Source organism: Pleurodeles waltl, chromosome 4_1, assembly GCF_031143425.1.
Source record: "Pleurodeles waltl isolate 20211129_DDA chromosome 4_1, aPleWal1.hap1.20221129, whole genome shotgun sequence".
In the NCBI taxonomy this organism is placed as follows: Eukaryota; Metazoa; Chordata; class Amphibia; order Caudata; family Salamandridae; genus Pleurodeles; species Pleurodeles waltl.
This window is the reverse complement of record NC_090442.1, coordinates 352,443,020-352,463,457: the sequence shown is the minus strand read 5'-3', so window position 1 is coordinate 352,463,457 and position 20,438 is coordinate 352,443,020. Positions and strand designations below refer to the sequence as shown.

General features: G+C 46.6%; 1 protein-coding gene across 2 annotated transcripts in view; it reads right to left on the bottom strand.

Annotated features, from left to right (window-relative positions):
• The window catches only part of PIK3C2G (phosphatidylinositol-4-phosphate 3-kinase catalytic subunit type 2 gamma), a 2,001,768-nt gene that overhangs the window by 648,852 nt on the left and 1,332,478 nt on the right, over positions 1 to 20,438 (bottom strand). For both annotated transcript variants that reach the window (XM_069228485.1, XM_069228486.1), the window contains exon 20: positions 15,306 to 15,413. In XM_069228485.1, coding sequence (XP_069084586.1) covers positions 15,306 to 15,413 — 108 coding nt within the window. The remainder of the gene's footprint in view (positions 1 to 15,305; positions 15,414 to 20,438) is intronic.

Genomic DNA, 20,438 nt, shown 5'->3' with positions numbered 1-20,438 from the left:
TGAATTGACCAATGTGGTGTTGTTTTGTATGTGTGTGTGTGTATTTTGAGCGCAGAGGTATGTACCGCCAATGGATTACCACGGTCGAATGTCCGCTGCAGTGATTCGTGGGTCATAATGCTGTGGGCATAGTTCTGTTGGCGTAACGGTGTGGGTTTTGCTACCGCCAGTTTATCACTGACCTTTGGGCTGGCGGACTTGTGTATGTGGCTGTATAGTGACAGACTGCAATGTGTGGGCCATAATATGGGTAGCGGTATACCGCCGCGGATGCGGTATGTTGGCGGCAGTCGGCATGGCAGTAAGCCGTAGGGCCATAGTATTTTGTAAAATACTAAACATTTTTGAAGACTTTGAAAACAAAGAAAGAGTGTGTTTTTGTCTGTGTGTATGTAAAAATCCACAGACACCTTACAAAACCCGACTATTTACCATAAAATACTTTTATTAGGGGGGTGTAATTAGTGGCGGCTGCCACTGAACTGGGGTGGTGGGGGTGGGGTTAAAAAAAAAAAGAAAAAAACACTGGCTCCTTAGAGAGATGCGTTCATCTGTCATCCGTCCTTGTCCTCTTCCCGGCAGCACACAAGCTCCCAGCCAATCACAACACTGCTGTCACCAGCAAGACAGCAGCATTGTGATTGGTGTGAGCAGCCTGGTTCGGCACAGGGAGTGAAAACCTGTGCACTTTCTCCTCCTGGCTCTGCAATACAGCCCAGTGGAGAAATGCACAGGACACATGTCTGTTTGGCCGGCCGTGTTGGGCCGGCCAAACAGATATGCACACTTATGGTGCACATACCCCTCCTTCGCCAGCCCTCCTCCGGCCCTCTGCAGCCCAACCCAGCCCTAACCCGGCTCACAGGAAAAAAATGATAATAACAGTGTTGTTATCATTTTATTTTTCCTTGTACTGAATGCAGTGGGGCGACGCTCCTCCGCCTTAGCAGAGGAGCCACCGCTGGGTGTACTACCCCAAACACACCCCTCCCCCGAAGCTATGCCCCTGAAGAAAAATGTTATACAGTACCAGTGGAGCCACTTGGTGAATGTGCTTTATAAATACACAGTATAAAAACGTCCTACTCCATGGAATATTAGCGTAACATGGATAAGTGTCAACAATGAGCTATAGACATAGCCACATAGGTAAAGAACTTGCTAAATGTGGCAAGAATGTGGACCTGCAAAAGCCGATAGAAACTTTAAAAAAGTAGTTTTATCAAACACCATATGGGTATATAATTTCCCATTTCTTTAATTGCCTCAACTTTTTAAAGACTGACATCTGCATTGTACCTACCCCTCAACTCCAATCTAATATGTATAAACCAGTGAATGAGATGTGATGGTATGTAGGTAGCACAATTTTAAGGCAGTCACAACCACTGAGAATCAGTAATCCGATCACCCAAAATGATGTGAATTCTGCACTGTGAAAGGCCAATGTGGAGTCCACATGTAAAGTCCCCACACACATGTGGCATGGAGCCAGCTACACAAAAATATATATTAAACAAAGAGATAATAGAATAGAAATAGTTATGCAACCTTGTTGCCAGATGGGGTAAATTAATTTACAGTGAGCAGCAGTATATTTGTGATGTCTAGTTTATAAAGTTCACCTATTGAAAAATGGTTGGTTAGATCTATGGTGAAGCCAATACTTTAGTTATCAATTAAGATCAGTCAAGGCCTTGTGCAGGAACCTATGGCATTTGGGTGTATTTCCAGTTTTTTAAAGGTTTCAGTGACCACACTTTAAAAAAAAACTAAATCTGCAGGCAAATGCACTCTAAAATATCACTGTAAATGCAATAGGTGGAAACTCAATCAGCTACTTCTGTCTCAACCAAACAATATTATTAAATGCACTAAAACTGTGTATGTTTCTTTCTCCAATATATGCTGGAGGAAACTGGGACACCCCTATGAAAACCCACAGATTTTTTTTTGCTTTTGAACTCTGCTGTGGTGCACCCCAGTGGATTCTTACTCACACTAATGTCCTATTACTCACTGGTAATCTTCATTACTCCTAGCTCTGTTGTCCTCATCCCATTCCTCACAAAGTAGAGATTGTCTATCTCCACAACAGAAAGAAAGAACACGAGGAATGCTGGATCCCCTTCCCCTCACCCCTCCCAGATAGTACTTACGTGTACTTACCCAGCCATCCCTCCTGTACTACCAAGCAGTGACAGAAGGCGGCAGTCTGGGAGGAAGTGTGGGGTGTGAGGAATGGGACAAGGACAACACAACCAGGAGTAATTAAGATTACCAGTAAGTAACAGGACATTACCTCCAGGTCTCACTAGTCCTCGTCCCATTCCTCACAAAGTGGAGCATACCCATGGTCACCAAGCCTGGACCTTCAGAACCCCCGAAACACTTCATAACCAAACCACGGGAAAGATAACAGGCTTACACCATACATGCAGTAACCTATAAGTGATTTATTCAGTATAGAAAAGAAAAAAAAAAAAAAAACCAAGATCAAACTGCCCTTAGAACCCCCCCCCCCCCCAGCCAAAATTGAAAGTATCTCGGACCGACGCCTGCCGGAACAACGAGTGCCTGAACAACGAGGTCGGAACAACGACCTCGTTGTTACAAGTAATGCCTTTACCACGAAAGCCTTAACAACGATTTTTCGTTGTGAAGGCATTCCTGGTAAAGGCATTAGTGATAGGCATCCATTGTTCCTGCATGCGTCCCCCTGACCCCCCACCCCCTGGCCCAAAAACCCTGACCCCCCACCCCGCCCCCAAAACAGAAAATACCCCGACCCCTCCACCCCCGCCCTAAACCTAAAACCCCGACCCCCCCACCCCCAAACCAGAAAATACCCCGACCCCCCCACCCCTGGCCCTAAACCTTAAACCTCGACCCCCCGCCCCCAAACCAGAAAATACCCAGACCCCCCACCCTCGACTGTTAACCATAAACCCCGACCCCCGTCCCCATCCCCAAACCAGAAAATACCCCGACCCCCCACCCCCAGCCCTAAACCTTAAACCCCGACCCCCCACCCCCGTCCCCCGGCCCCAAACCAAAAAATACCCCAACCCCCCGCCCTAAACCTAAAACCCCGACCCCCCCCACCCCGCCCCCAAAACAGAAAATACCCGACCTCCCACCCCCAGCCCTAAACCTTAAACCCCAACCCCCCCTCCCCCAAACCAGAAAATACACCAACCCCGACCCTAAACCTAAAACCCCGACCCCCCAACCTGCCCCCAAACCAGAAAATACCCCGACCCCCCACCCCCGGCCCTAAACCTAAAACCCCGACCTCCCACCCCACCCCCCAAACCAGAAAATACCCCAACCCCCGGGCCGAAACCTTAAACCCCGACCCCCCACCCACGCCCCACTTACCAGAAAATACCCCAACCCCCCACCCGGCCCTAATCCTTAAACCCCGACCCCCCACCCCGACCCACTTACCAGAAAATACCCCGACCTTCCAGTTTCAGTGTCTCCAGCCATTCTGAAAGACCTGCATTGATGGACGATTCTGGACAAGCTCCTAAAGGGGATGCCTTTGCAGCCCGCCACTCCGTTAATTCTTACTACCGATGCCAGTTCCCTGGGGTGGGGGCTACTCTTGGGGGACCTTTCTTTTCAAGCCCGATGGTTGTGTCAGGAGAGGCGCAGGTCTACAATTGAAGGGAATTGATTGCCATATGTTGGGCTGTCCAGAGGTTCCATCATCTTCAAGAAGGTCATCATCTGGTGGTAAGGTCGGACAATCAGGTGGCAGTAGTATAGATCAACAACCAAGGAGGATTAATTCCCGTTCCTTCAATGCTGTGGCTCGGCAGTTGTTTCAGTGGGGTGAGTTGCATCTTCTCTGAAAGCAGTTTATTGCAGGAGTTGTCTTTGATGGAGGATGTGTTTTGACAGGTTTGCAGGAGGTTTGGGGTTCCCTTCTGGATCTCTTTACTTCCCGTCTCAATGCCCAGGTTCCCATGTTTTGTGCCCTTTTTTCTCAGGTAGGGGGATTAGGGCGGATGCTTTACCGATTCCCTGGCCCAATTGCTTGTTGTATACAATTCCTCCACTGGCTTTGATTACCCAGTATCTCTCACGGCTGAAGGGAGAGGCCCGGGTGGGGATTGTGGTGGTTCATTTTTGGCCTCAGAGGTTGTGGTTTCCCACTCTCAGGGGGATGGAGATCAGGGTCACTGGCTGATCCCATCTTCCCCATGTCCTTCTCTGGGTCTCAGGCGTCTCCGCCTGTCGGTGTGGAAATTGAAAGGAGGGGGTTGCAATGGAAGGGACTGTCAAGAAAGCCGACCATGCTTCAGTCTTATTATCACCATTGGAATAATTTCAGGAAATGGTGTGAACCACTGCAGTGTTCTCTTCCCACGGTTCTTCAGTTTTTGTGGGAGGGGTTTAAGAAGGGTCTGGCGTTGTCCACTTTGCGCATCCAATGGTCTGCTATCAAGGACTTCCATGCTTCTTGGGGAAATCTCCAAGATGTGGATGATTTGGTGGTTTGGTTGCTGAGTAATTTTTCCTTGTCCGGTCCAGAGGCCTGTCTTTCCTTTTTGGGGTTTACCATTGATCCTGAGGTCTTTGGTTATGTCTCCTTTTGAGTCATTGGATTCTTCTGATATTAAATTTGTCACCTTCAAGGCAGTGTTCTTGATGGCTCCAACCTCAGCAAGGCGTCTCGGGTAGTTGAGTGCCCTTATGGCCAGGGAACCTTTTCTGTCTTTTACTGAGGATGGGGTTGTTTTATGACTCGACTTTTTGTTTGTGCCTAAGGTTTCTTCCCAGTTCCATTGCTCTCAGGAACTCCTTCTTCTAGCCTTGGTGTTGGGTGAGGGAGAGACTTCCGACCTGAATTGGTCTTTATTGGACGTCAGATGAGCTTTGTAGTTGAATCTGGTCCATACCAGATCTTTCTGTAAGTCGGATTCTCTCTTTGTCTCCTTTGGGGCGTCTGCTAAGGGGGAAAGGGCCTTGGGGGTTTCTCTCAGCAGATGGATCAAGTAGACTGTAGAGCCAGTGTATTCAGTGTCAGGGGTGCCTCCTCCTGCAGGTGTTCAGTGTAGGTCCACCAGGGGTGTGGGGCCTCCTGGGCTAAGCTTTGGGGGTGTCTTTTCATGAAATGTGCAGGGCAGATATCTGGGCTTCTGTGAATTCATGTAAAAAATTATTGTTTGCAAAATGTCGAGTGATGAACCTAATTTTGGTGGGAAACGCCCTCAATGCCGACTCCTAAACAACAAAGTCCTGGTAAACGAAAGCGGAACAACGCTTTCCTTAACCACAACTTTATTGTTTTGTGCCTTAACCACGCATGTGCTGAACAACACACATGCGTGGTTAAGGCACAAACAAGGGAGTCGGCTGAGGAGGATGACGCGGACGATGCGATTCAGGTAAGTGGGGCGGGGTTTCAGATTTTGGGGCGGGGTGGGGGGTCTGGGTATTTTCTGGTAAGTGGGGCGGGGGTGCGGGGTCAGGGTTTAAGGTTTAGGGCCGGGGGTGGGGGGTCGGGGTATTTTCTGGTAAATGGGATGGGGGGTCCGGGTTTAAGGTTTAGGGCCGGGGTGGTCAGGGTATTTTCTGATTTTGGGGGTGGAGGGTCTGGGTTTTAGGTTTAGGGCCGGGGGTGGTGGGTCAGGGTATTTTCTGGTAAGTGGGGCGGGGTGGGGGGTCGGGGTTTAAGGTTTAGGGCCGGGAGTGGGAAGTCGGGGTATTTTCTGGTTTGGGGACAGGGGTGTTTTAGGTTTTGGCATGGGGGTGGGGGTATTTTCTTGTAAGTGGGGCAAGGGTGGGGGGTCGGGGTTTAAGGTTTAGGGCCGGGGGTGGGGGGGTCGGGGTATTTTCTGGTAAGTGGGTCGGGGTGGGGGGTCGGGGTTTAAGGATTAGGGCCGGGTGGGGGGTTGGGGTATTTTCTGGTAAGTGGGGCGTGGGTGGGGGGTCGGGGTTTAAGGTTTCGGCCCGGGGGTTGGGGTATTTTCTGGTTTGGGGGGTGGGGTGGGAGGTCGGTGTTTTAGGTTTAGGGCCGGGGGTGGGGGGTCGGGGTATTTTCTGGTTTGGGGGCAGGTTGGGGGGTCGGGGTTTTAGGTTTAGGGTCGGGGTTGGTGTATTTTCTGGTTTGGGGGAGGGGGTGGGGGGGTTGGGGTTTAAGGTTTAGGGCTGGGGGTGGGAGGTCGGGTATTTTCTGTTTTGGGGGGCGGGGTGGGGGGGGTCGGGGTTTTAGGTTTAGGGCGGGGGGTTGGGGTATTTTTTGGTTTGGGGCCGGGGGACGGGGGTGGGGGGTCGGGGTTTAAGGTTTAGGGCTGGGGGTGGGGGGTCGGGTATTTTCTGGTTTGGGGATGGGGACGGGGACGGGGGTCGGGGTTTATGGTTAACAGTCGAGGGTGGGGGGTCTGGGTATTTTCTGGTTTGGGGGCGGGGGGTTGAGGTTTAAGGTTTAGGGCCAGGGGTGGGGGGGTCGGGGTATTTTCTGGTTTGGGGGTGGGGGGGGTCGGGGTTTTAGGTTTAGGGCGGGGGTGGAGGGGTCGGGGTATTTTCTGTTTTGGGGGCCGGGTGGGGGGTTGGGGTATTTTCTGGTAAGTGGGGCGTGGGTGGGGGGTCGGGGTTTAAGGTTTCGGCCCGGGGGTTGGGGTATTTTCTGGTTTGGGGGGTGGGGTGGGAGGTCGGGGTTTTAGGTTTAGGGCCGGGGGTGGGGGGGTCGGGGTATTTTCTGGTTTGGGGGCAGGTTGGGGGGTCGGGGTTTTAGGTTTAGGGTCGGGGGTTGGTGTATTTTCTGGTTTGGGGGAGGGGGGGTTGGGGTTTAAGGTTTAGGGCTGGGGGTGGGAGGTCGGGTATTTTCTGTTTTGGGGGCGGGGTGGGGGGGTCGGGGTTTTAGGTTTAGGGCGGGGGGTTGGGGTATTTTTTGGTTTGGGGCCGGGGGACGGGGGTGGGGGGTCGGGGTTTAAGGTTTAGGGCTGGGGGTGGGGGGTCGGGGTATTTTCTGGTTTGGGGATGGGGACGGGGGTCGGGGTTTATGGTTAACAGTCGAGGGTGGGGGGTCTGGGTATTTTCTGGTTTGGGGGCGGGGGGTCGAGGTTTAAGGTTTAGGGCCAGGGGTGGGGGGGTCGGGGTATTTTCTGGTTTGGGGGTGGGGGGGTCGGGGTTTTAGGTTTAGGGCGGGGGTGGAGGGGTCGGGGTATTTTCTGTTTTGGGGGCGGGGTGGGGGGTCAGGGTTTTTGGGCCAGGGGGTGGGGGGTCAGGGGGACGCATGCAGGAACAATGGATGCCTATCACTAATGCCTTTACCAGGAATGCCTTCACAACGAAAAATCGTTGTTAAGGCTTTCGTGGTAAAGGCATTACTTGTAACAACGAGGTCGTTGTTCCGACCTCGTTGTTCAGGCACTCGTTGTTCCGGCAGGCGTCGGTCCGAGATACTTTCAATTTTGGCTGGGGGGGGTTCTAAGGGCAGTTTGATCTTGGTTTTTTTTTTCTTTTTTTTTTTCTATACTGAATAAATCACTTATAGGTTACTGCATGTATGGTGTAAGCCTGTTATCTTTCCCGTGGTTTGGTTATGAAGTGTTTCGGGGGTTCTGAAGGTCCAGGCTTGGTGACCATGGGTATGCTCCACTTTGTGAGGAATGGGACGAGGACTAGTGAGACCTGGAGGTAATGTCCTATTACTTACTGGTAATCTTAATTACTCCTGGTTGTGTTGTCCTTGTCCCATTCCTCACACCCCACACTTCCTCCCAGACTGCTGCCTTCTGTCACTGCTTGGTAGTACAGGAGGGATGGCTGGGTAAGTACACGTAAGTACTATCTGGGAGGGGTGAGGGGAAGGGGATCCAGCATTCCTCGTGTTCTTTCTTTCTGTTGTGGAGATAGACAATCTCTACTTTGTGAGGAATGGGATGAGGACAAGAGAGCTAGGAGTAATGAAGATTACCAGTGAGTAATAGGACATTAGTGTGAGTAAGAATCCACTGGGGTGCACCACAGCAGAGTTCAAAAGCAAAAAAAAATCTGTGGGTTTTCATAGGGGTGTCCCAGTTTCCTCCAGCATATATTGGAGAAAGAAACATACACAGTTTTAGTGCATTTAATAATATTGTTTGGTTGAGACAGAAGTAGCTGATTGAGTTTCCACCTATTGCATTTACAGTGATATTTTAGAGTGCATTTGCCTGCAGATTTAGTTTTTTTTTAAAGTGTGGTCACTGAAACCTTTAAAAAACTGGAAATACACCCAAATGCCATAGGTTCCTGCATAAGGCCTTGACTGATCTTAATTGATAACTAAAGTATTGGCTTCACCATAGATCTAACCAACCATTTTTCAATAGGTGAACTTTATAAACTAGACATCACAAATATACTGCTGCTCACTGTAAATTAATTTACCCCATCTGGCAACAAGGTTGCATAACTATTTCTATTCTATTATCTCTTTGTTTAATATATATTTTTGTGTAGCTGGCTCCATGCCACATGTGTGTGGGGACTTTACATGTGGACTCCACATTGGCCTTTCACAGTGCAGTGCATAGGTTCCTGCACAAGGCCTTGACTGATCTTAATTGATAACTAAAGTATTGGCTTCACCATAGATCTAACCAACCATTTTTCAATAGGTGAACTTTATAAACTAGACATCACAAATATACTGCTGCTCACTGTAAATTAATTTACCCCATCTGGCAACAAGGTTGCATAACTATTTCTATTCTATTATCTCTTTGTTTAATATATATTTTTGTGTAGCTGGCTCCATGCCACATGTGTGTGGGGACTTTACATTCCCTTCCATTGCAACCCCCTCCTTTCAATTTCCACACCGACAGGCGGAGACGCCTGAGACCCAGAGAAGGACATGGGGAAGATGGGATCAGCCAGTGACCCTGATCTCCATCCCCCTGAGAGTGGGAAACCACAACCTCTGAGGCCAAAAATGAACCACCACAATCCCCACCCGGGCCTCTCCCTTCAGCCGTGAGAGATACTGGGTAATCAAAGCCAGTGGAGGAATTGTATACAACAAGCAATTGGGCCAGGGAATCGGTAAAGCATCCGCCCTAATCCCCCTACCTGAGAAAAAAGGGCACAAAACATGGGAACCTGGGCATTGAGACGGGAAGTAAAGAGATCCAGAAGGGAACCCCAAACCTCCTGCAAACCTGTCAAAACACATCCTCCATCAAAGACAACTCCTGCAATAAACTGCTTTCAGAGAAGATGCAACTCACCCCACTGAAACAACTGCAGAGCCACAGCATTGAAGGAACGGGAATTAATCCTCCTTGGTTGTTGATCTATACTACTGCCACCTGATTGTCCGACCTTACCACCAGATGATGACCTTCTTGAAGATGATGGAACCTCTGGACAGCCCAACATATGGCAATCAATTCCCTTCAATTGTAGACCTGCGCCTCTCCTGACACAACCATCGGGCTTGAAAAGAAAGGTCCCCCAAGAGTAGCCCCCACCCCAGGGAACTGGCATCGGTAGTAAGAATTAACGGAGTGGCGGGCTGCAAAGGCATCCCCTTTAGGAGCTTGTCCAGAATCGTCCATCAATGCAGGTCTTTCAGAATGGCTGGAGACACTGAAACTGGAAGGTCGAATTCCTCTGACCGAGGATCCCAGAAAACCAAAAGAGGAGTCAATTGTGGCCGCAGGTGAAACAGAGCCCACAGCACTGTGAATACTGCTGCTTCCATGAAGCCCAAATGATGAAGTCAGATGCAAACCGGGACCACAGTGTTGAGCAACACTTCCTGGGCCAGGGGCAGCAAAGTCTCCGACCTGAGGAGGGGCAGTAACACCCTGTTGGTGTCTGTATGGAAACAGGCCCCTATAAAAATCAAGCCTTGGGAAGGAAGCAACTGACTCCCAATTTATCAAGACCTAATGGGACTGAAGGGCAGAACACACTTTCCGTAAATCCACCAGAAGGTCATCCCAGGAGGAAGCATGCAGAAGCCAGTCATCTAGGTCAGACTAAATATGACAACCCTGGAGATGAAGACAGGCAACAAGCAGAGCTACCACCTTGGTGAATACTCGTGGCGCAGAACGGAGACTTAAAGGTAGTACTGTAAACTAGTAATGGATGCCCCGGAGACAGTATCTCAGAAACTGCTGTGATGATGGCTGAACTGGCATATGATATTAGGCATCCTGGAGATCCAGAGTTCACATGAAATGCCCGTGTCCCACCAGAGGAATTTTTTTATGCAACGTCTCCATCTTGAAGGGCACATGACAAACAAACTTGTTCAGGGCCTTCACATCCTGATAAAGTAGAACTCAAGACCTTGTTCCAGAAGGGGTACCACTCACCCTGCTTGCTTCTGCAACATGGAAAGAATGTTGAGATGGAGGGCCTCCTGCTTCTCTGGAAGCAAGAGCCACGGGGTTGGACAACCACCAGAGGAAGGAGGAATTTCCCCAAATTCTCTTGTAGCCTGACTGAACAATGTCCATCACCCAAGCATCTGAAGTAGATCCCAGCCAGGCCTGAACAAACCTCTGCAGATGTCCCCCTACCACCACATCCTGCATGACCATCATATAGTCAGGAATGCAGCATGGTTGGTGGAGACTTTGCTTTCTGTTCCCAACCCTTTCAAGCTGGAAACCTCCCCTGAGATCTCAAAAACTGTGTTCTAAGAGGCTGATGCAGAGGAGACTTGCATTTAGGGAAAAACCTGTCCCCATGGCCTGACTCCAAAAACGAAGAATGCATTTTCCTTCATAAGTTTATGCAAGTGAGTCTTCAATGCATGCCCAAACAAGATAGAACCCTGAAAAGGCAACTTTAACACTGAATGTTTCTGAGCAGTATCTGTCCTCCAGTCTCACAATACAAGATTACGACAGGGCGCCAAGAAGGCCCCTTCTGCCAGGGCTGGCGACCCTAACTATATCAAAGGAAAATCCAGAAGAAATGCCACTTATCTCTCAATCAACTGCAGAACCCCAGAACAATCAGAGGATTCATCCAACACCTTTTACAAAGTCCTTAGATCTGAGGTAAGGGATTGAGCCACATAGGACCCACAGATCCCAGCTTTGAGGGCCAGGTGAGCCCCTGAATACACCTTCCCGGGGGAGCCATCCATCTTTTTGTCCACTAGCTCTTTAAGAACTACATCCTTCACCAAGGAAGTGTGCCACACCAGCCTGGCAACAAAGTAATCCACTGGAATGGAGTCCAGCAAGTCTTCATGCATATTATGTAATGGATAGAGTTTAGCCATAAACCAGGGCAATACAATTTTATCGGGATCCCTGCATTCCCTATGCATCACATCCCTAATACAGGAATGAACCAGGACAGTGGTTCCCAACCTTTTGATTTCTGTGGACCCCCACTTTAACATTAGTGGAACCCAGGGACCCCCACTGAATCATCATTGGAATCCGGGGACCCCCGCATGAGTCATTACTGGAAGCTGGGGACCTAATTTGTCAATATTTGTTAATATGTTTTAATTTTCTAAGCAGTCGCGGACCCCCTGAGAAGGCTTCGCGGACCCACAGGGGTCCCTGGACCACAGGTTGGGAACCACTGAACTAGGACATCCACCGGAGTAGAACTTTGAAACTTGTACAAAATTGCAAATGAAGAAGTCTTTGGAACATCCTCAACTTGAAAGCCCACATTACATTTCACCTGGCGAACCAGTCCCGACACTTGACCCCTTGAAATGTACTTCCCAGTTAACTCTTCCGGGGTGGGACCTTCCTCGTCAAAACTAGAGGAAGGGGACACAGCCATCTGAGGAACCCGTTTCTTCCCATCAGCCCCCATCTCTAACAAAGTCTCCGCATGAGCGAGGAGGGGATGAAGAGGTCAATGAAGAAGAGGACAAATCCAAGTGCCTCTGTTTATGGGAGTGTTTCCCCATGCCAGTCAGCCAGAGGCCCACACAGATCAAAGTCCCAGGGATAAGTGTAGGAAATTGCAAAAAAGACAAAGCTGCCACTGAGCAGTAATCACCTCCAAGGTCATTGCTTCTAAATAGCCTGCCAAGGCACTCAGCAACCGGCCTCTGCGAAGGTCAGGCAACATACCCGGCACCCATGCCTATTGACAAAATGCAGCCACAGGAAGACAGGCGAGCAACAGACTTCCTGCTTCCTTTTGGAGACAACGGCCTGCCCCTTTACACCATAGGGCTGAGTGCTCTAAAACACACCAAAATACTAGCCCAGCTAAAAAAATGCAGTACACTGAACAGCCGCTCCCGGACTGTCAAACGCGACCCCCAGCAGGCACGGCAGGCTCGGGGACATTCCGTCAACCCCAGTGAGCCCCACAGGCTGAGTTGCACATCGCGGAGCCTCAGCAAGCCCAGCAGACTGAGGGATGATCCTAGAAACACCGAGGAATCCATGACCGGCAACCGCCCCAGCCCAGCAGGAATGGCTCCCTCAATCCTCATGTAATTCCATTGCAAGGCAGAAAAAAGAACAGGAGGAATGCTGGATAAGTACTCTTAAGTACTACCTGGGAGAGGGGTGGGGAGGGGGATAGAGCATTCCTCGTGCTCTTTTTTCTGTCAAAGAGACAGACAATCTTCACTTTGTGAGAAATGGGACAAGGACTAGCGGGACCTGGAAGTAATGATTTCTATAAAATGGTTTTACGCTTTGGACACCTGGTTCCACTGTTTAAAATAATGTCAGCTGCTGTGGATGACTATTGTTCAGGGTTCTGGGCAGGGAGCACATGATAAGTACTAACATGAGAAGGGTGAGTGACGAAGTTTGTTGTCCTTCTCAGACTGGCATGTGTAGATAGGTGGGTCTGCGGCTGGAGGGGCCAAGTCCTATGTTGTGTTTCAGGTACTAAAGGAGACTACACAATTTATTATGGGTAAAGTGTGTAATATGTTTTGTTTTTCACATTGGCCTCAAAAGTGCTCAGGATCACTTCCCACTATTTCCCTTCATGGAATTACTATTACCTGGGGTCTTGGTCTCAGTATGGAGAAATGTTAAGATTTAAATGTTTTGTGGAAAAGCATGCTATTATTATTTCTGTGCCATTTACCACATATTTCCCCTAGGTCTTTCAGATAGATTTTACTTTCTTCTACCTGCAGGAGTTTGGCCCTCCCTCCAGCCACTTTCATATGGAAATGAGGTGTCTTCTTCTCCATCAATGCTATAACTTATTTTTTCCTCCTGCTAGGGAAGCAGACTGAAAGTCTAGGGTGGCTCAAGGAATTAATGGTTTTAGTTACTAATATTTCCATTTCCTATTTACACTTCAAAGGTAGCACTTTGAAAACCATTGTCTCCAACCAAGTCTTGGTATTGCTAAGTGCCACTGTTACCACCACTCATGCTTCTGGTTATCAGAGGCCAACCTATTGTCTTCTAGGAGGTAAGCCATTAAGAAGTTAATTAGTCAATAATGTGTGCTCAGCTTCCACTGCAAGGTTGAGAAGCAAGCCAGTTCTACATCAGTTTACTCTTAGCACAAACTAAACTTTTACAAAGCTACTTTTCCACTAAAGTCATCAATGGCCTCTGTAGCCTTTTCCCATCCTTGGCTATGAAGAAGTTATTGTATTTATAACTAGACCTATTTCTAAAACGTGCAGCTTTATGTACACAGTGAAAAGAGCCTTTTGTGATTGTTCATATTGAGGGCATGCTTTTCCCAATGTGTCATATACTACATTTTTATATAAGAATCACGCAGTCTACTGTGCCGCAATGTATACTTTAGTGGTAAAGGCCCTAATCCTTCTGATGTGGCACTACAATGCTCTTAAGCTGCAGCACAGCAAAAACCCTATGGTGCTCTCCGGAGTAGTTTTTGTCATAAAATGAAATGTTTTTTTCAGTCAACAAAAAAATAACATGTTTTAACATTTGTATATGTATTACTGAACTGCAGAAATGGGAATTTAAAAAACAGTTTAGGAGAGCCAAATGTTAGGAATAATAATTATCTTCCCCGGTCAAATTAGCATGGTCCATATTCAAGATTCTCTCATTGGTTACTGTAGTGATCTCATTATGATCTGAATAAGATTGTTTGCACAGCAATTGTATACATGGGTTTTAAGCCAACCAAAAGGCGTAATGCTTTGATGTGAATAGAACTGTGGACCCACCAGAACTTCTCCCAATAGAACACACAATCTGTCAAAATAACATTTCTTACAAGACCCTCAAACTGGGACGCAATATGTCAAAAATACTAACTGAGTTGAATAAGCCATCTTCTTTGGACCGACAGGCAATCCTGCATATTTTTGTTAAAGGAATTTAAACCTATAGATACACGCTTGTGCTTCTGACGGAGTTAATTTTCCAATTTCAGTGTAAAATATTGGATAAAATATTTATTGTTTTATAATCTTCTAATAAGGTAACATCTCAGGCCCCAATAGATTTTTTTTTTACACCAGGGAATAACAGGCATTTGGTTTCAGAAAAAATAACTATCTCTATTTTGAGCAGAATCCAGTAAATCACGTCTACTCTATAAACATGTTTGAATGAGGCCCTCATTAACTTATCATAACGCAGGAAATGATGTCAGAGCATTCAGGGGAGGATCGCTATTAATACTTGCATCCACATCAGCTAAACAATATTGACAATGTGAGGGTTCAAAATGCATCCGTGATGGAAAATCTATGGTGAGGAAATCTTGGATAAAGAAGCATTGGTGAGGTTTGCAGGGCAGGTGCTTTTTTAGCTGACGGAATCACCCAATACTTAAACTGTGTGCCCTTCCACCGAAATTTTGGGAGTACCTCCCCACAAACACTGTTCGATCAAAAACAAAATGACGTTGTGTATGCGAGTTAAACAACTAGATATTTTGCTGCCAGACCATCAACTAGATCAACAACTACAGTAAGGAACAATTTTAGAAAAGCTACTCTAACTCTCAAGGAAGGAAGAGAACATTGAGGGCGAGAACAGATTGTTACTGAAGCTATTAATAGATAATTTCTTGTCAGATCATTTGTTCGTTTTCTGTTGCCAGCTCCCAAAGACTTTGGGAAAATGTGCAACACACAGCAACTTTCTCTTTATACAGAAACCCATGAATAAGGACTGGATAAGATACTGCTTCACCCCATTTTAAGGGAGAATCACTCAAGAACATTAGATCAGAATGATTGTCTAATGGTCTTTGAATCAGACAAGGCCCACGGACCTAGAGAGGACATTCAAAATGACACTAAAAATATCAGGATGAGTAAGCATGCCTCTATGTATAGATTCAATAACATGGATGCAACCACAATCGCTGAAACATTTTATTTAAGAAATGCCCCTTACATTTGAATTAATGCCTCTCACAGCAAGCGCAGGATCCAAAGGAAGTCGGCAAACCTTGATTTCCCAAAACAAGCTTTCAAGTCTGTTGATTTCTTTCCTTAGCACTTCCTGTAAAACAAAATACAGCTTGATTCGCTTTTTAAAAAAAAATATTTTACTAATTATAGAAAATTATGTTTTTCTTTTAGTCAGTCAAATAGGATAACTGCTGACATGAAGTGAACCGATGATTACTTGACACGAGAACGTTTGCTTGTTTCTACATAAGAAACATGCATAAAGATATGATTATTATATCAAATATTTGTTTGGTAATAGTTTTTTGGCAACATGTACAAAGTATGCAGCTGCACATAAAATTCTTCTGAATGCAAATAATCTTAAAAATAACTTTTTTTTAAATAAACTATCCCACAGCACCGGGTCATTAGGATTTGTGGCCACAAATGTAAAATGCAAAAATGAGTTTCATTAAATGTGGTGTTTTGCCGTTGCGTGCACTGTGCGAAATGAGATAAATATTTCCATTTTGTTCCATTTGAAAAAACAAGAGGAGCATTACTGATGAAAACCAACAATATTAAAATAATGTGTACTCTTTTTTAAAATGTGTCAATTTTATAGCATTTTAAAAGCTTTCAATGATTTATTTTGCATTTTCATAGCGTCTGACCAAACCTGGAGGATGTCAGGATGCAGGAAAGAGAAAAACTGAAGAGATGGATTATCTCTTTACAGAGACTCGAAGAAATCAAAGCGATCTATGTAACATCGGAAGAGTGTATTATGATAGAAAGAGTAGGTTGTGATCGATATGAGTTAAAGGCCAGCAAAGAAGGCTGTAGGAAAAATGAGCAAGTGAAGTCGGTAAAGAGCACCGGAATACAAAGGAGTGCGGGGGAGAGTGGAGAGGACCGAGAGGACGAGATGAACAAAAGTGATGATAGGGCACCCAGAATGAAAAAGTAGAGGAGCAGCAGAATCTTGAAGTGATAAAGGAGAAAAGGAAGGTAGCAGCAGAAGAGTGGGAGAAAAAAATACCTGCTAATTTTTTAAATATTTTTTAATTATCAAAGTGTCTCAGGTGCTGGTGACTTGAGTCCAAAGTGGATGAGCATCTCTGGAGAACGACTGATTTTCTGCTGCATGATGTTTAATTTACAGAGTATGTGCTCCTGAGGTATTTTTCAGGCATTAACCACTTCGCTGCCAGCCCTTTTCCCCCTCAGGTGGCAGGCCTTTTTTTGTCTGTTTGGGGCAGTTCACGCTTAGGCCCTCATAACCTTTTTTCCACATAAGCTACCCACGCCAAATTTACATCCTTTTTTTCCAACATCCTAGTAATTCTAGAGGTACCCAGACTTTGTGGGTTCCCACGAAGGAGACCAAGAAATTAGCCAAAATACAGCAAAAATGTCCTTTATAAAAAAAACAACAAAGGGTTTGCAGTGCTAAAATCAGCATCTTCCCCGCTTCCAGGAACAGGCAGGCTTGAATCAGAAAAACACATTTTTCAACACAATTTTTGCATTTTACTGGGACATGCCCCATTTTTACAATTTTTGGTGCTTTCGGCCTCCTTCCAGTTAGTGACAGAAATGCGTAAGAAACCAATGCTAGATACCAAAAACCTAAACATTTCTGAAAAGTAGACAAAATTCCTAATTCAGCAAGGGGTCCTTTGTGTAGATCCTACAAGATTTTTCTACAGAAAATAACATCTGAAATAAAAAGAAATATTGAAATTGATGTGAAAAAAAACAGCCATTTTTCTCCATGTTGTACTCTAACTTTTTCCTGCGGTGAGATTTTTAAAAGCAATATACCGTTACATCTGCTGGACTCTTCTGGTTGCGAGGGTCTATAGGGATTGTAGGTTCATCAAGAACCCGAGGTACCCAGAGCCAATAAATGAGCTAGACTTTGCAATGGGTTTTCATTCTATACCGGGTATACAGCAATTCATTGGCTGAAATATAAGGAGTGAAAAATAGGTATCAAGAAAAACTTTGTATTTCCAAAATGGGCACAAGATAAGGTGTTGAGAAGCAGTAGTTATTTGCAGATCTCTGGTGCCCATACTAGCATGTGAATTACAGGGCATTTCTCAAGTAGACGTCTTTTTTACACACTGTCTTACATTTGGAAGGAAAAATGTAGAGAAGGACAAGAGGCAATAACACTTGTTTTGCTATTCTGTGTTCCCCCAAGTCTCCCGATAAAAATGGTACCCCACTTGTGTGGGTAGGCCTAATGCTTGCGTCAGGAAACGCAACATGGACACATCAAATTTTTACATTGAAATCTGACGTGTTTTTTGCAAAGTGCATTCCTGTAGATTTTGGCCTCTAGCTGAGCCGGCACCTAGGGACACCCACCAAACCTGTGCATTTTTGAAAACTAGACACCTAGGGGAATCGAAGATGGGGTGACTTTTGGGGCTCTCACCAGGCTCTGTTACCCAGAATCTTTTCCAAACCTCAAAATTTGGCCAAAAAAACCCACTTTTTCCTCACATTTCGGTGACAGAAAGTTCTTGAATCTGAGAGGAGCCACAGATTTCCTTCCATCCAGCATTCCACCAAGTCTCCCGATAAAACTGGTACCTCACTTGTGTGAGTAGGCCTAGCGCCCGCGCCAGATATTGCCCCAAAACACAACTTGAACACATCACATTTTCCTAAAAAAAACAGACCTGTTTTTTGCAAAGTGACTAGCTGTGGATTTTGGTCTCTAGCTCAGCCGGCACCTATGGAAACCTACCAAAGCTGCACATTTTTGAAAACTAAGCACCTAGGGGAATCTAAGATGGGGTGGCTTGTGGGGCTCTCACCAGGTTAGGTTACCCAGAATCCTTTGCAAACCTCAAAATGTGGCCCAAAAAATAATAATTCCTCACATTTCAGTGACAGAAAGCTCTGGAATCTGAGACGAGCCACAAATTTCCTTCCGCCCAGCGTTCCCATAGGTCTCCCGATAAAAATGGTACCTCACTTGTGTGGATAGGCCTAGTGCCCGCGAAGGAAAATGCCCCAAAACACTATATGGACACATCAAAATTATCAAATACAAAGCTACCTGGTTTTTGGGGGGGGACCTGCATTTTTTGTCCTGGGCTCAGCAGCCATCTAGGGAAACCTACCAAACTCAGATATTTCTGAAAACTAGACACCCGAGGGAGTCCAGGGAGGTGTGACTCGCATGGATCCCCCAATGTTTTCTTACCCAGAATCTTTAGCAAACCTCAAATTTAGCTAAAAAAAAAAAAATCACATGTTTCCCACATTTCTGTGTGGGATCACTGCACCTAGACAAATTTCCTAATACCCAACGTTCCCCTCAGTCTCCCGGTAAAAATGATACCTCACTTGTGTAGGTGAGCCAAGTGCCTTTGACAGGGAAGAGCCAAAAACATGTCAAAATTGAGGGGGAGCCAAAGTGGGTCCAAAAAGGGCAGTTTGAAAAAAACATTTTTAGGCTGACAAGTGTGCCAGAATTTTTATCAGTATAGATAAGACAATACTGGGTGGTAGGAATTTTGTGGATTCCTGCAGATTCTGGAAGGTTCCAACACAGAAATATGGGAAAAATGTGTGATTTCCAGCAAAGTTGGAGGTTTGCAGGGCATTGTGGGTAAGAAAAGGGTGTGGGGTGCATGTGAAGTACACCACCCTGGAATCACCCAGATGTTTAGTTTTCAAATGAGTCTAGGTCTTGTGGATTGTTCTACATGGCAGCGTCCCAAAGTCCAAAAATTGCAGCCCTCACAATTCCAAGTGGGACGATTTTGAGAGTTAGCCAAGCTCTCATGGCCCAAATGTAAAACCAAAACCCAAAATAATCAAATGTCCTCTTGCTTGCCATGGAATAAGATGTTTTAGTGTGTGGGGGGGGGGAGCTAAAAGACTGTTACTCCCTTCAGTTGGGTGGGAGCATAACCAGGCCCATACTGGTTGGTAGCCACACCCCACTATTTGTTTTTTTTAATTCACTGGCATCTAGTAGACTTTCTACTCCCCCCCCGGGGTGTGGATCGGGGGTAATTGTAATTGGCAGAACAACTTTGGCCCCATTTATTTGGGGTAGGAGTATGGCCATACCCCGACCCTCCTATTTTGGAGAAAAAGAAATCTTCCCTGGTCTCTGGTGGGCTTTCTGCCCCCCCTTGGGGGCAGATGGGCCTTCCAAAAATAGGCCAATCGCCAACAGTAATGTGTCCCCATGGGGAGCGACCCTTGCTCAAGGGGCTGACCCTCAAACAAAACACACACATACACACACGCCAATCACTGGTGCCTAGTGGTTTCTGCCCCCCCGGGGGCAGATCGGCCTAATAGAAATAGGCTGATCTGCTCCCAAAGGGAGCAGAAGTGGCCTAAAATAAATTTGCCACCCGGAAAGCGACCCTTGCCTTACATATAAAACATACAAATAAACAAAAATTATCCTTGGTGTCTAGGGGGTTTCTGCCCCCCTGGGGTAGATCGGCCTAATTATATTAGGCTGATCTGCCCCCAGGTGGGGCAGAAATTACCTAAAAATAATTTGGCCCTCTGGGAGTGGCCCTTGCCTAAGGGGCCGCTCCCCTCATGTCAAAATGCCCCCCCCCCAAAAAAACTCCCTTGTGTCTAGTGGGCAGCACAAATGCTGAGAAAGACATCAAAGGAGAGGCCTTTCCTTTTCTTTGATGCCTTTCTCGGCCCCTCCACTTGATTGGAGGAGAAATGCAAAAGCATTTCTCCTCCGATCCAAGGGGCAGGCCTCTGATGAGGTCAGCGCGTAACTGCGCGCTGACATCATCAGACGCCAAGGGGGGGTGGAGGTGGAAGGGGAAGCGATTCCCCTTCCATCCCTGCAGTGGGAGCTAGCATGCCCCCTATGAGCCGGTACCATGAACCAGGAGCCGGTACCATGATGTAACGGTTACGTTCTTGCCACCTCAGCACCACAGCCAAGGACGTAACCGTTACGTCCTTGGCTGCCAAGGGGTTAAAAAAAGGGCTCAGCACTGGAGCAGAAAAACCCTCAGCAGCAAAAGGGGTTAAGCATGCTTCACTGGATTAGTCGTTTATTTTTATTTCCCCATATGCATTTAATCAATAATTAATGTAATGTAGTTTTGTATAGCTCCAA